General features: G+C 36.2%; 1 protein-coding gene across 1 annotated transcript in view; it reads left to right on the top strand.

Annotated features, from left to right (window-relative positions):
- Positions 1-14,448, top strand: part of GABRG2 (gamma-aminobutyric acid type A receptor gamma2 subunit) — a 45,942-nt gene extending 31,494 nt beyond the window's left edge. Inside the window, exons 7-10 of the mRNA XM_009285985.1 lie at positions 9,067-9,219; positions 10,494-10,699; positions 12,668-12,691; positions 14,173-14,448. Coding sequence (XP_009284260.1) covers positions 9,067-9,219; positions 10,494-10,699; positions 12,668-12,691; positions 14,173-14,448 — 659 coding nt within the window. The remainder of the gene's footprint in view (positions 1-9,066; positions 9,220-10,493; positions 10,700-12,667; positions 12,692-14,172) is intronic.
- The last annotated feature ends 479 nt before the right edge of the window (positions 14,449-14,927 follow it).

The following is a 14,927-nucleotide window of genomic DNA, read 5'->3' as shown; positions in this document are numbered from 1 at the left end:
CCCACAGTCGGGTAGAGAATGGCACCGCTTCCAAGTGCTTCAAGTCTGCCGCAAGCAAATATCTACAATGCTATGGCAGATTGTCTTTCTTTCTTTGCCCTAAAGTTTAAACATTCACTGTATTTTATTTCGCATCATGACTTCCCTATGACACAATAGTGGTATTTTGCTGCTAAACCTCAGAGGGAAAGAAATAGTTGAGCATTTTTGAAAAGGAAGAGACTTAATTATTTTTTTAAATTGTCTGGCCCTTATGCAGTCTAAAAATGAGTCAATGAAAGAACAAAAAACTGTGAAGGACAGAAACAATGAAAAGGGCATTTGGCAAAGAATGAGATAATGAGAAGGTCTCATGGTCAGATATCTATGGGACAGTGTTCTTTCTGATTTTGCCTTTTCCCCAGACTTTTCATTTCTGGCTGTGGACACCAATAAATCTCATAAATATCAGCTTATGATCAGCACTGTGATCAAATTTCTGTCCTATCTTTATGAAAATTCACTCATGTGCCCAGTGATCAAATACTTCAGCCGAAATTATTTTCCTGTGATATATATAAAAAACATATTGCATTGGAGGAGCTAATATCATCTCTTCATGTGATAAATGACAAATTTTAGAAGTACTGTTTCATTAGTACTGAACTGGACAGACTTAGGAACTTTCTGATCTGTTGGAAGAAGAAAAAAACCATGAAAAATAGGTCACTTTAGGTTTTATATAAGACAATAATTTGAATAGGTTAAATCTGAATCCTTATAGAAAATTGTATGTTCAGAAAAAATATTATGTTTTCCTTATACCACTTTAACAGTGCAAGACATCTCACACAATCACATTTTCAGGCTGACTCAGTACCCTCACCAAGAGAGTAAATGCCAGCAGAATTCCAAATACAGACCCTGTCAAGGCAAGAAAAGAGATGGGGACAAAAGCCAAATGAAGATGCATCAGGACAAATACACCAATCAAACTATTTTGATGATTTTTTTCATCCTAGATTAGAACTGCACTGTACAACGTAGTCCAATGTCTGACACTGGCCTGATTTAGGAGAGAGAGGTCTGACTCCATCTCCCATTCTCCCCTTTTCCTGCTTTTCCTGGGGGCAGTAATCTGCATCCAGCCACTGCTGAGCAGAACATACACCAAAGCTCTGGTACCATCACCTGTTTTGACATGAAAGAGAAAAGGCTTTGTCCATATTTTACCATTCCTTTTTTTTTTTTTTATTTTATTTCTCCACTTGCAGCAGTTTTTCAGTAACCCTGCTGCCCTCCAGCGTGCCAGAGGTGGAAGAAGGGCACACAATGTCAAGGAAATTGGTTGTTTTACAGGCAATGCCCCACAAGCTTACCAACTAGTTATTATTTATTATTACAGAATATCTGTATAAAAATGGCACCAAGTCTGACTCTTTTTTAAAGAAGAAGGATGCATTTAGGGTCCTTTTGGTCCCATTTGCTATTATTTTTACAGTCAGTACTGGTCTAGTAGGTTGGCATTTTAAGAGCTAGAGAGCATTAGAAGTTCATCTGGATTTGGTAGGATTTGGGTATGTAGCTCCAGCCCAGAAATGTAAGACACTGAACTAATACACAGAAAGATGCAATAATGCCAGCTCTAGAAAAATAACATGTTTTTCACATGTTCTAGAAATCTGAATATTGCAGACTTAGCCAATATACCCTTTGGGCCTGGGATCATCTTGTTTTATGTGTGGGTACATCATGAAACAAACTGGTCAATGATTAAAGCCTTTCAGTTCTGTTAAAATATTTTAAACATTTTTTAAAACTTTTTTTTAAATTCATCATGAGTGTCTTTTTTTTTTTAAATACAATTAATTCAGAGTGAGAGTTTACTTAGAGCACTGATGACAATGAACTTACAACAAAGCTCCTACCTTAAAGGAGGTATTTATAGAAATCATATGTTACTGTTTTAATAGTATTTCCATGTACCATGACTAAAACCAAGGTAACATCTTTTCCACTCAACTACTATTTACCTGTTCATTCTTTTAAAAAACAAAACAAAAGTGCTTGCTGTAATCTCTGCCTAACAGAAAATGAGACTGTTGGCCATGTTAACAGTAAAAGAGAAAGAAAACAAGAATGTTTCTATTAGTTATTTATGAGGAAAAGAAGATAAATTCTGCTGCCACAGTTGTTCATTAACAATTTATGCAGTTTATACTCATTACTTGTAGCACAAAAGTGATGTTACTTTGGTAATATTTCTATCATACAAAAGTCAGTTTAGTTCTTACAAGTCCTCCTCTATTAACAGAGCCATAGAAGTCAGTTATGTTATCTGAGTGTTTGTATAAACACTCAATAGGAAGAATAATTAGAAATTTTTAAGATTCGGTTTTCCACTGGCAGACTTGCAATCGTTTCTCATTTCTATTCTGAGGTGACAGTGCCCTCCTGTGGCATAATTTTTTTTATTTGCTTTTGCCCTATATATACTCCATGCAGAAAGATGAACTGGATAGGGTTTCCCATATATAAACAAGTCATTTATTTATGTACATTTTTATATGAGTTAATTTTGAGAAAAGTTCCATTTCTATCTATATTTTCATATGGTTTTCTAAACAAATCTTTTAAAAGTTCTTGCTCTTTTCTGTATGGTTTCTGTGTAAAATTAGGAGAGAAAAACCCACTGGAAATCTGGACAGCTGGTGCATGTCTGGGACTGTATGAACCATGTGGCTGCTGTTGGCCACCCTAACAAAATTGTGCCTATAAGTTACCATATAAACAGTGACCTATGTTAATCCTAGTTGCTAGTCATTTCATCAGTCCTTAAAGAACAAATGACAGCCTGAAATTTTGGGAGAGTTTGGCTCATATGTTACTCTTCTCCTGTCTTTTTTTTTTTTTCCTCAGCAATTTCACAAATCCATCTAGTAGAGGAAAACTTCAAGTTTTAAAAAGATATAATAAAGATACTTGGTAGCGCTTTTCTGCCAGTTATTGATTCATCATCAATATTCTCCTAAATAATTTATTTTCTTCACAGATTTTTCAATTTTAGGCATAAAAAGCACTAAATTATAAACATTATCAGAATTACTAAAACACACATTGATTTTCATACTACTAAACACTGGCAAAAATATTTAAGGTAACCAACTAGTCAAGGAAAATCCTGTTCAGACCCTGGGATAGAACACCTCCAGTTCCTGGGGGAGAAGAGCTCTACAATGAAGCTCTGACACCATGGAGTCAGCATAAGGTGAGGAGCTCACATGCTGTATACGTTCAGCACACAGAGAAATTCTGGAGATTTTTAAGTAGTGGACTATATAATGGAACACGTAAAATTTGAGAAGAACAGAGCCACCTCTACCATTCATCTGTTTTTGCTGTGTCCTTCAGAGTGGTGCATAGCTTTGTAAGAAAAAGAGATAGCATGGTGCTAGTCAGAATAAAGTCATCTTATCAACTCTCAAAAAACTTCTTATGTTTATGGACACATGTCTATGCACACATTGGTTGTTTTCCAAAACTTTTAACTTAGCCATGAAAGATTTTCACAGAAATGCCAACATGTAAAAAGGCCAGCCCTCCACCTAATTGAATTTTCCTGTTCAAAACTGCATATATTTAACAGAAATGAAACACTGAATTTTCTCCACTCCAAAACTGTCTATGAGAATGAACTGAAATGACACATACAAATAACTTGACCAGGTGGCCAACATATAATTTTTGAAGCTCCTCTGCAGTTCTTTTAATAATTTAAATCTAGCAGTTTTTTAAACAACAGAAAACAGAATCTTATAATAGTAAGTGTGAGACAATCTCAGCTATAAATGTTGCTACGTGAACTATAATTAAGACACCAATTTCCTGTGATGTTAGAAAGCTGTTCTTTTCTCTAGCATTTGTACTAGCTTCCAAATCACTTCTGAGTACAAATTAGAGGCTTGTTTCCCCAGTACCTTACACTTTGCACAGTCACTTAAACATGCATAAAGAGAGTACAAATGGGTATTCACTTCGCACAGGTATAAATGATTCCACAACCAGGAAGCAATGAAGGATCATACCCACTGTGCTGATTAAATCAGTTAAGTGCAGTGTACATTTCCCCTGGCTATGCTTCCCTGGCATGACTAATTCCTTCTATTGAACCTTTGGGACTTAGGCCAGGACATATGCACAGATGGTTCCTCAAATCAGGAATTCACTTCCCTTACTGTCTAACAGAGCCTGAATCCTGGTATTCAAATTACTATATCACACAAGTGTATGGTAGGAGGAGCTTTCCTTTGGGTCTGCATCTCCTTTTCAAAATATCTCCTACTCTAGAAGTGACATAAGGCCCATGCACTTTCTCTGTGTGTAGCAGGGATTATTGCCACAAAGAGAAATCTTCAACTTCCCATTCAGAGTAGCAACATGAAGATGCTTTGGCTGAAGTCAGAACCCTGCCCTGTGTCTCATGATCTTCCAAACATAATTGGCAGGAATATGCATTTAGTAGAAAACATGATATTTTTACATGAGGATATACATGACATGGATAGCATTTTCCCGAGGGACTGCATTCTGGTTTAAATATATGTCACTGAAGAAACTGATCAACTGGTTATCATATCTTCAGACGAAGAAGACTATGTCTACCTATATATCTATATATACAAACATACATGAATACAGAGGAATAGGAGAAACACATATATTCATACAGAGAGAGAGAGAGATGAGGTCTAAATATATTAAGGATGACTTATTATGCTCTTCAATGTAACAAGATTATTTTTTTCCAGGGAAATTTTGTATTTCTTTAAAAATTGAAAATTTTCTAGGTATTATTTTCTAGACATATGTAATACTTATATATACCTTAGAATGGGCGGCAGGACTGTAAGGTCTCTGGTGAAAGGCTAAGTAATCCAAAATCTTCTAATTAGGGTACCAAATGTTAAGTACTTAAGTATGTTGTCTTACAAAGATACTGCCAGGTTGCTTTATCATTCATTTCTAGAAAAATCCAAAAGTATATTAGCCCTCCAAACAGCAATCCAGCAGTCTGAGAGGCTTTCTTGCTGCAGTAGACAATATTGGATAAACAAGAGCCAGAGCTCAGGGAAAGAGGATGAAGCAATAATGAAAAGATTATCAATTTGCCAAGTGAGGGCTAATGAATGACACTGTGCTAAGGATTGAGTCTGGCCATTTTTTACTAAAATAATGTCTTAGTTTAACAGCTTCATGCAGGCATCACACCAGGAGTGAAAAATCACCTCAGGCACAGAGATAATCTGAAAATAACAGAGTATTTAAGCTGGTCCCAGCTGAAGAGCAGAGAAGTCCATGAATAGAGTCAGAAAAAACAAACGTGGATAAAACCAGGGCTGGGGCAAGATTCCATCATGAAAGGTGTGATTAAAGCAAAGTACTGTCAAGCCCATGTTCCACAGAGGACTTAATGCATTTTACATTTTGGATGTACGTGTTATGACAACTGATACTAGGTCCTAAATTGCACATCTTTGGTCTTGCATGAATTTGTATGCTCAGAGTACTTTTTTTATTCAAAATCTCAGAAGGCCTGCTATTATATCATTCCAACATCACTTACGTAAACTAGGCAATACCAGCAAGATGCTTCTCTGGATCATCCCACCACTTAGTGCTGTTTTCCTTAATGCTTTATTTACATTGTTCATATGACTTCAAGGCTAGAAGAGATATTCAATACATTACGGAATTATTGGCCTGCCTTGTCTTGGTATTTCCTAACTTATAGTTATTATTCTCACTCTTATCTTGAAAAAAATCATCAGTACATCCCACTTCCCAAAAATCCCAACCAAGCAAGCTAAGAAATAAACAAGACCCCTCTCTGTGGTATTAACATTATTCCTTCCTTTAGTAAGATTCTCTGAAATAGTGGAATTTACTCCACAATGCAACAGTGTCTGCAGCACCAGCAGGCTTTCAAATTAGAAAGCAACGTGTAATTTAAAAGAATTTATGCATCCTGGAATGATTCTTCAGACTGGTCAACTCCACACTGCCTGGCAAGTTATAGTTGACACTGAAGTTTTTACTTCCTCTGGTTTAACTTCTCCATTAGTAGAAACTTTAAAGCCCATATAAAGTATATATGGTCTCTTATTTCCTTGAGCTTTCAGTAAAATGTTTCCAATTCTACAAGGCATGAGAAATAAGGTCTGCCAGAATAATTCTGTGGACTTTGTCTATAAATATCAGGAGCTGATACACTGTTTCCTATGGATATAATTCTGGAGTGGTTTGGATTTTTTTTACACATATATCCATTAGGAAAGAAAGTCTTTGCATAAAGGAAGGTGCAATAACATTTGTGAGGGTTGAAAAAATCTAGAGCAATTACATCAGTTTTTAACTTTTTGGAACATGTTAGCAGAGATATGCTACTTCTAAACATAATTGGTTATGAAGCCCAGTATTAAAAAAAAAAAAAGGCAGAGGGAATTGTGTTCAATTAGATATAAAACACTTCCACATGGAATGTCTCCAGTTTGTGTAGCAAATGCTCTGTGACAGGACGTCGCTGTTGCTCTATGGAAATGGGTTGTCCTCTGAAGTGTATCTTTGAGGTGACAGAGAATTCAAAGTAGTGTTTCATTGCTGCTGAACAGACCGAGGCCCTTATGTTACTTAACATTTTAAAAGCTCTTATGCACTACATTTTGAACAAAAAATATTTATATTTTTAAATGATGCATAAAATATTGTAAAAATATTACTGTAATAGTTTTCTGCATAAAAAACACTCCTTGCATTAAGAGAAAAGTCCAAAAAAGTCTCCATGGAGACCAGATGATCACCACCAAGCTTTCTACAAAAAACACAATAAAACAATATATGTGGAAACGGTCTATAAAATGGAAGGACTGAGGCTGCTCTCCCTATATACACATATATGTATATTCATGTTATCCACACCACCATTTGGCTTGGTTTGCATACACTGTTATTGAACAAGGACAATGCATGAAGTCTTTGCAGTATGCCTTTGTCTAGGTCATCTGGATTTATCTTTTTGTTTTCTCAGCACAGGTGTTGAGTTTTGGATTTGACTCCAATACCTGTAAGAAAGTGCTGGCTTGTGTACTAGTTTCTGATATTTTCTGTTCTTTTGAATAAAAGATCCTACAAGGCAAGAGTGCTAGAACTACCAAAACAGTTGGGCAAAAAGACCTGTCCAAGTACAGGACAAAAAATATGGAGAAAGTAGTTACCTAGGATCTAATATATCTGTTCAGCTACTCCAAAAGAGTCTATAGCAGTTGCAGCTTCAGAAAAAGAAGCAATAACAGTAAGAAAAAACATCTGAAATTTCACTTCTGAGTTAATCTTTTGTACCTTTTTATGTTCTCATCTATGTTCAGGTTTATATTTCATCTCTTCTGGTAATTTTTTGTCTCATTAAAGTAATTAACAACACTGAGCATGAAAACAGCCTTCTCTTTAAAACTGTTTGCATGGAAGTAATAGAGCTACTGCTTAAAGTAGTCTCTACCATAGTATATATTTCAATTTTGAAATACCAATGCTATTAATAGCATATATGAAGGTGAATGAATAAAAAAGTCAATTCCCAAAATTGACAAAATAATCACATCTCAGGAAGTTAATACGTGAACCAGAGAGATGAAGAATGAGTCATACCGTAATTTTATGGCTTCAGTTTTACAGTCTTCCTGATCAGTGGTGGTTTTTTGGGTTTGGGGTTTTTTTGGTATATGAAGGACACACACATATAATGCAAACTTGTCTGTGAATTAAGGGGATAATCAGACTGTAGTTATTAAAGTTGGTTGTTCATATTCAGCCGTATCTCCTTGTAAACCACACATATATAATTGTTTTTTAAGTTTTTAGTTTAATTATAACATAATATAATTAAATTCAAACCAGTTAATCCCTGGGATATGGACATTCACATTGAAAAAAATAATATAACAAAGAAGCACCAGCCGAAAAATGATCTCTGAAGTTTCTTCTGTGACCAGGTTCAAAGGGATTATTCTGGGGGAGATTAAAATTTTAATTATGCCTGAAAACAGAGAACTCAGTGTTAACTAAAGGTACTGATCTAAGCAGAATACACATTAGCCACAGAGCCTCTTTGATAATGCTAGAAAACTATCTCATTCTAAATTTGCAAATCCTATTCTGTTTCAGTTTGAGACTTCTCTGGACTGCATTTCACTGAATTGCAATGAAGTCTTTTGTAGCCTGGGGTTCTGTAGTTCTTTTGCAATCAAGATTTCCCAGGAGTGTTGTAATCTGAAGTAAAGATGAGAACTAGGGGTTCTTTTAGTTTAGAAAAAATACATCAAAAACTGAAGCTTTGCTGTGTTCCTGAATCCAGATGGAATCTACTTAATAGTTTGAGAGGGGAAAAAACCTGGAAAAAGAATCACAAAACTATTGAATGGGGATGATGTGTTACGCACACCAGAGTAACATGTAGTCTGGCTTTTTTGGGCACTTAGGAGATGTGGGTTCAAATCCTTTTAGATGAGATAATACAACAGAAGATACGCAGGCAAATAAAAAATTAATTATTGACACAGCCTAGCCCTGAAGAATAGTTGAGAACATGAGTAATTTAGAAAGTACATCTGAAAGCATGCATTATTTGAGAGCAGAGCTGAGAGCATGCTAACAGGGACAGCACAGTGACTGGAGGTTTGCTGGACCACTAACACTCAGTTGCTGTAAGTACCAGGCATTTGCAAGTTATGAGGAATGACTTGGGCAGAAAGAAGCCTGCTGTGCTACGTAAGGGATGTTACCCTTGAAATCTTAAAGTACAAATTACCTAAGTGAGCCTGCAAGACTGTTTACTTTCATAGTGTGGAAAATCCACCAGTTTTTGAGCTATACCAGTGTTGAAGAGGTATGCATGTATTTGCCATCAGTATATCTGGTGAATCCGTTTAATATATATACCCCAGACACAGAATAGGAAAACCCTAGCTATTATATAGAAATTCTATGTTGGGTTTTTAACATATTATTCTATCTCAGTGTGCTTTTATTTTACAGGAGACTATGTAGTCATGTCTGTTTACTTTAACCTGAGCAGGAGAATGGGTTATTTCACTATTCAGACCTACATTCCCTGCACACTTATTGTTGTGTTGTCCTGGGTCTCTTTCTGGATTAATAAGGATGCAGTTCCAGCCAGAACATCACTGGGTGAGTTCTTTTTTCTTCCTGCTTTTATTCAAGCATTATGATGTTTAATTGACATCTCTGCGGATCACCAGTTTGTAAATGTAAGAGGAGAGACAATTTCACATGAGCTCTCCTCATTTAGAGGAATGTAGTCATTTCCAAGGAATAACACAGCCTAAACCACATTTATAAACCAACCGTATCCGGGGCTGCATCAAAAGAAGCGTGGCCAGCAGGTCGAGGGAGGTGATCCTGCCCCTCTGCTCTGGCGAGACCCTCCAGAAGAGGGCCATGAAAATGATCAGGGGGATGGAACACCTCTCCTGTGAAGAAAGGCTGAGAGAGTTGGGGGTATTCAACCTGGAGAGGAGAAGGCTTCGGGGAGACCTTATTGCAGCCTTTCAATACTTAAAGGGGGCTGAGAAGGAAGATGGGGACAAACTTTTTAGCAGGGCCTGTACTGACAGGACAAGGGGTAATAGTTATAAACTAAAAGAGGGAAGATTTAGCCTAGCTATAAGGAAGAAATTTTTTACGCTGAGGGTGGTAAAACACAGGTTGCCCAGAGAGTTGGTGGATGCCCCATCCCTGGAAACCTTCAAGGTCAGGTTGGACGGGGCTCTGAGCAACTTGATCTAGTTGAAGATGTCCCTGCTCACTGTAGGGGGCGGTGGACTAGATGGAGTAATCCTGCTGGATTACGTGCTTTCTTAAGAATTTTCATTAATTTCTACCTTATATAATGGCTGCAAGTGTGTCTCTTAGTGACACTGGTATCGTTACTCTGAAACTAAAAATAAGCAAAACTTACCCCAACAGCACAAAAAGTTTGAGATTGGCCTTGAGGTTACTTTGAAGAATGGAGTAAAGTGATTTTTATTCTCCACCATGATTTTCTCACTCTGACACAAGTTCTCTTCTATCTAGCTCTGTTTAAGGGTTTGAGCACACAAACACTAAAACTAAATTTCTCAATTAAAAGTAAATAAAGGTCCCCTAGAAGTAAACTACAAAACTAAAAAACTAAATTAGATTTCTTAGAATCAGAATCCATCTAACCAAAGTACTCTGCAGAGCAGCACTTGCAGTGACCATGCAAGAATGTTTCATACCCCATGTTAATCCTAGAAGCTCTCATTGAATCCACGTTTCACTGCTGGGATGTGCTGTTTAATATCTTTGCTATATGTTTGAACTCCAGGCATACTTCAAAACCAGTCATAGAAAGAGAACTGGCAAAATCAGTTTGTTACTTGAAGTAATAATATTTCTGTTGTTTTCTATCTATCTACCAGGTATTACAACTGTCCTGACAATGACCACCTTAAGTACAATTGCCCGTAAATCTCTTCCCAAAGTCTCCTATGTGACAGCAATGGATCTTTTTGTCTCAGTCTGCTTTATTTTTGTTTTCTCTGCACTGGTGGAATACGGAACTTTGCACTACTTTGTCAGCAACAGAAAGCCAAGCAAGGATAAAGACAAAAAGAAGAAAAATCCAGTATGTATCTTTTTACCAGCAGGGTCTAAAATTCAATTAGGCTTTCTGAGAGAGCATTTAAATCCCTCTTTATGCTTGTACTTTCTTTTCAGACTTTGCTATTACCTATATACTCTTTCTTTTTATTAATAGGAATGCAAACATTCACCTTGAGAATGAAAAGCTCATATATTATGGTTGTCTAAAAGAAGAAAAATCCAGTATGTATCTTTTTACCAGCAGGGTCTAAAATTCAATTAGGCTTTCTGAGAGAGCATTTAAATCCCTCTTTATGCTTGTACTTTCTTTTCAGACTTTGCTATTACCTATATACTCTTTCTTTTTATTAATAGGAATGCAAACATTCACCTTGAGAATGAAAAGCTCATATATTATGGTTGTCTGGATGCCAGAGAAACTAATTTCTTAGAATAAGAATCTTTTTAACCACAGTGTTCTGCAAATCACAGCTATCACCAAAACCATTATTTATGTTATAGATAGAGCTCCTGCTGTGACCTTTATGGAAGAACTGTCAGTTTCTCTGTCTTAGTTTTAGCAACGTTCTCTGCCATTAACTTATGTCCGTATTATTGATATGACTGTTTTTCGTATTATCAGGACTACAGTTAAACTTTTATATTCAAACTACAGTGTGCTTTTTCTAATTTCCCCTTAAGCATCTGTTTCCTTTTCATTGTTTCCTTATCTTCTTTTCTTGTATTTCTTACCTCCTTTATCTACTTCTCTCCCTTAGAAAGTGATTTGGCTAGCAGTTTACAATATTACTTATGGATGCATGCTACACAATAATAAAAAAAAGGTATATAATAGCCACAATAAAAAAATCCTGGAAATACCCTCAGTAGGGCTTTGGGGTTTTGCCCACATAGGGAAAAAGTTTGTTGCTTATTTTGCCCAGGACAGATTTCTCCTTGCCTTTTGCAACTGAACTGAAAAGTCTGTTGTCTAGAATCTCTGAGGTGAAAAGAATTAATGTAAAATCCTAGAGGAAAAAGTAGCCTAGTCGTCTACAAAAAAAACCAAATATGCCTGTGAAAAATGTGAAGAACAAGTGTTTTACATTTATAGAGAGTATCTTCAAATTCATTTCAGGCATCTAGGAAAAAATGAAGTCACTTGGATTTGCTCTGTTAAAATCTTCAAGGACTTTGAGAAGTAGACTCTAAAAAAAAAAATAAATAAAATAGATGTACTCTGTAGCGGATAAACAGCCAGAAAAACATCTGTAGGACTATAGAGGAAGAATTCTCACCTAACTTTAGGTATGCTAAAGTGGGATTTGATCATAGGCCCCTCATTGGTCAAAAGAAAGAAAGAGGCCCTTCCAGAGGGTGATGCGTCGTCCTGGCCTGTCTTAGGCCGAAATAAAAGGCTGTCTATGCGCATGTGTGTCTTTCACAGTCAATTAAAGAAGCACAGACTAACCACCTCAAATTTAGTTGTCTCACTCAAAGATGTCCATATAAGGGCAGATTACTTGTTCTTTCCATTACTTGTCTGTGAGCATTTGGGGACCAACAAAACTATAAATGATTGCCTGGATCCTAATCACAGAGTCTAAAAAACTTAAAAGTAGAGTGTTCAGGACCCAGTCTGCAGGTAAAAAGATTTTTTTTCTAAAAAGTGTTTTTATAAACTGTGAATGGTCTCTCTTTCAAAACAGTTCAACATAAAAGATTGGAATCCCCTGGGAATATGAAAAGATCTAAATGGAGTTTGATATCTTATGTCTTTGGCCCAGGTGTAGTTAGAAGACAGTGACAAATGAGAAATACGGGGGGGTTATATTACAGATACTTGTTTAAATTGCTATTATCCCAACCTTTCTAGAAATTTAGTTCTTTTTGACTTACTATGTTTTAGAAACATATTTTTAATTTACATTATTTTTGTCTCTTTCTTTCTTTTCTTTCTTTAATTTAAAACAAAACCCTCTGATTCTCTTTTCTGTCTACAAAATGAAAGCTTCTTCGGATGTTTTCCTTCAAGGTATAAAGTTTTTTGGAATGGAAATTCACTGCATGCGACTGCTGAATTTAACTATTAGAGCTTATATGAGAGTGGTGTTTTGTTGGTTTTGGGGTTTTTTTAATGAGACATCTAAGCATTCTACTCAAGGTAACTTCCTAATTAAGTAGAATGGTTACATATTTCTAAACAATTTGTAGAGTTGATTCAGCAGCCCAAATAATGATTCACTATGGTTCTGAACTTATGTAAGTTCAAGAGCGACCAACATTATTGGATCGCATGAATTAAGAGAGTTTAATGTTAAAACATTTCTGCTCCTCTCTGTCTCAATTTGCCATGGGATCCAATAGCACCAGCTACACCAGAAACCTGCAATACACCCTTTCAGAACTCAACTCTGACCCGCCCTTTTTAACCTTTGTGATTTCGCTCCAAATTATAAAACCAAATCTGTTCTGATGTTGACCTGAACAAAATTCAATGTCATCAATTACTCAAATGCTGTTCCTTATGCAAAAAAAAGTCAGAGTTTTGAAAGGGTTTAAGATGTATATATATATATATATTTAGTCCTGTCACTGGATCAACACACTCTTAGCAAATTAGCAAATATATCTGTGTTTTACATCTAAACCTTATCTTCATTCAGAAATGCAGAGATTTCATCAAAAAACCAAACCACATAAAGAAAAAAAGAAACCACATAAAAGAAAGGCCAAGAAATTTACATACTTATGGAATGGAATTGTTGTTAAATTACCCTAATAACTATCAGCAGGAAATTTCAACGCCTGTCATCTTAGTGTTCGCCAAGTGCTCAAATGCGTTTTAAATACTTAATTTGCCCAATTCATTCCAAATATATATGTGTATATGTATGTACAGCTACTATCTAAAATTTGGAACCTGTTGAACCTTCTAGCTGGTGAACATTAGTAGATAGTGAACTGCATATATTCAAACAATTTGAGAGTCTTATAGAGACTCTCCTAACCTTATTCGAAAGACCCAGGGTTTGCCTTTTTTCCTGCATATATTTGCTCCTGTCTCAACACGAACCAGCCCTATATTAAAATCCTGCATTTCCAATTGATTATTTCAGTTCCTTCCATGTGCAATACACAAATTACCTTCAGATATTAAGCAGCTATGTAAAACATAAAACACAAAAGAAATTCAAAATACCATCAAATACATTCCTGAATGTTTCCTTTAACCTCTAATGTTTACTTAGTTTGGCTTTAAAGCTAATTGTCCACAGCCGTTAACTTAATATTGATTTGTGCTGCTTTCCTGTAAAGTTAAAGTGTATGATGCAATTGATTTTAATAAGTTCAAGGTTATATTACCATTAGAACTCCTCAGCAATTTCCCATGTGCCCCATGCAGAACCATCATTCACATGTTGACCGTTAGTCTCTATCTCCCTGTTGGTCTGGTGATAATAACAGAGTCTCTCCCTCCTGCCATCTTTTTCTTTTTTTGCCACTCCACCTTAGGCACCTACAATTGACATCCGGCCTCGATCAGCTACTATTCAAATGAACAATGCTACACACCTCCAAGAAAGGGATGAAGAATATGGGTATGAGTGTCTTGATGGCAAGGACTGTGCCAGTTTTTTTTGCTGCTTTGAGGATTGTCGAACGGGAGCATGGAGGCATGGAAGAATACATATCCGCATTGCCAAAATGGACTCCTATGCCCGCATCTTCTTCCCAACTGCCTTCTGTTTGTTTAACCTGGTGTATTGGGTATCATATCTTTACCTTTAAAAGCAGAAGGAAATCAGTGATATGAGCCTTACTCACTGAATTTCTTAGAGAGATGGTTTCGTAAGTCCACTTGAAGTATTTATGACACGCTTTATAGTGGTCTGAATTCTTTAGTGCCATAACCCGGTAAAGATCAATCATATCATTTGTCCAAAAATCACCATCAGGTTATTGTGAATTAAATGTCTGTTCAACATGCCAAAATAATTTGAAATAAAAATCACATAAACAGGTAATATACAGCTATACCTGCTGGAATAGAGAGAAACAGAGCAGACAGGACAAGGGGAACATGGCAACATCACTTAATAGTTGATTACTGCTATTTCAAACAAGAGTGAGAGACAGGAGAATTCCCAGGTAAAGCGGTGTACAGTTTGTTAACATTGGCTATAATTATGCTATAGCTTTATTCTCTGTGGGCTTTTCTTTTTGGAAGAGTCATCTCTCACTTTGAAAAGGTATTATTAAGCTAGGAA

This window comes from Aptenodytes forsteri, unplaced genomic scaffold (assembly GCF_000699145.1).
Source record: "Aptenodytes forsteri isolate BGI_AS27 unplaced genomic scaffold, ASM69914v1 Scaffold54, whole genome shotgun sequence".
Taxonomy (NCBI): Eukaryota; Metazoa; Chordata; class Aves; order Sphenisciformes; family Spheniscidae; genus Aptenodytes; species Aptenodytes forsteri.
Note: the sequence above shows the minus strand (reverse complement) of the source record. Positions and strands in the feature narration are given on the sequence as shown.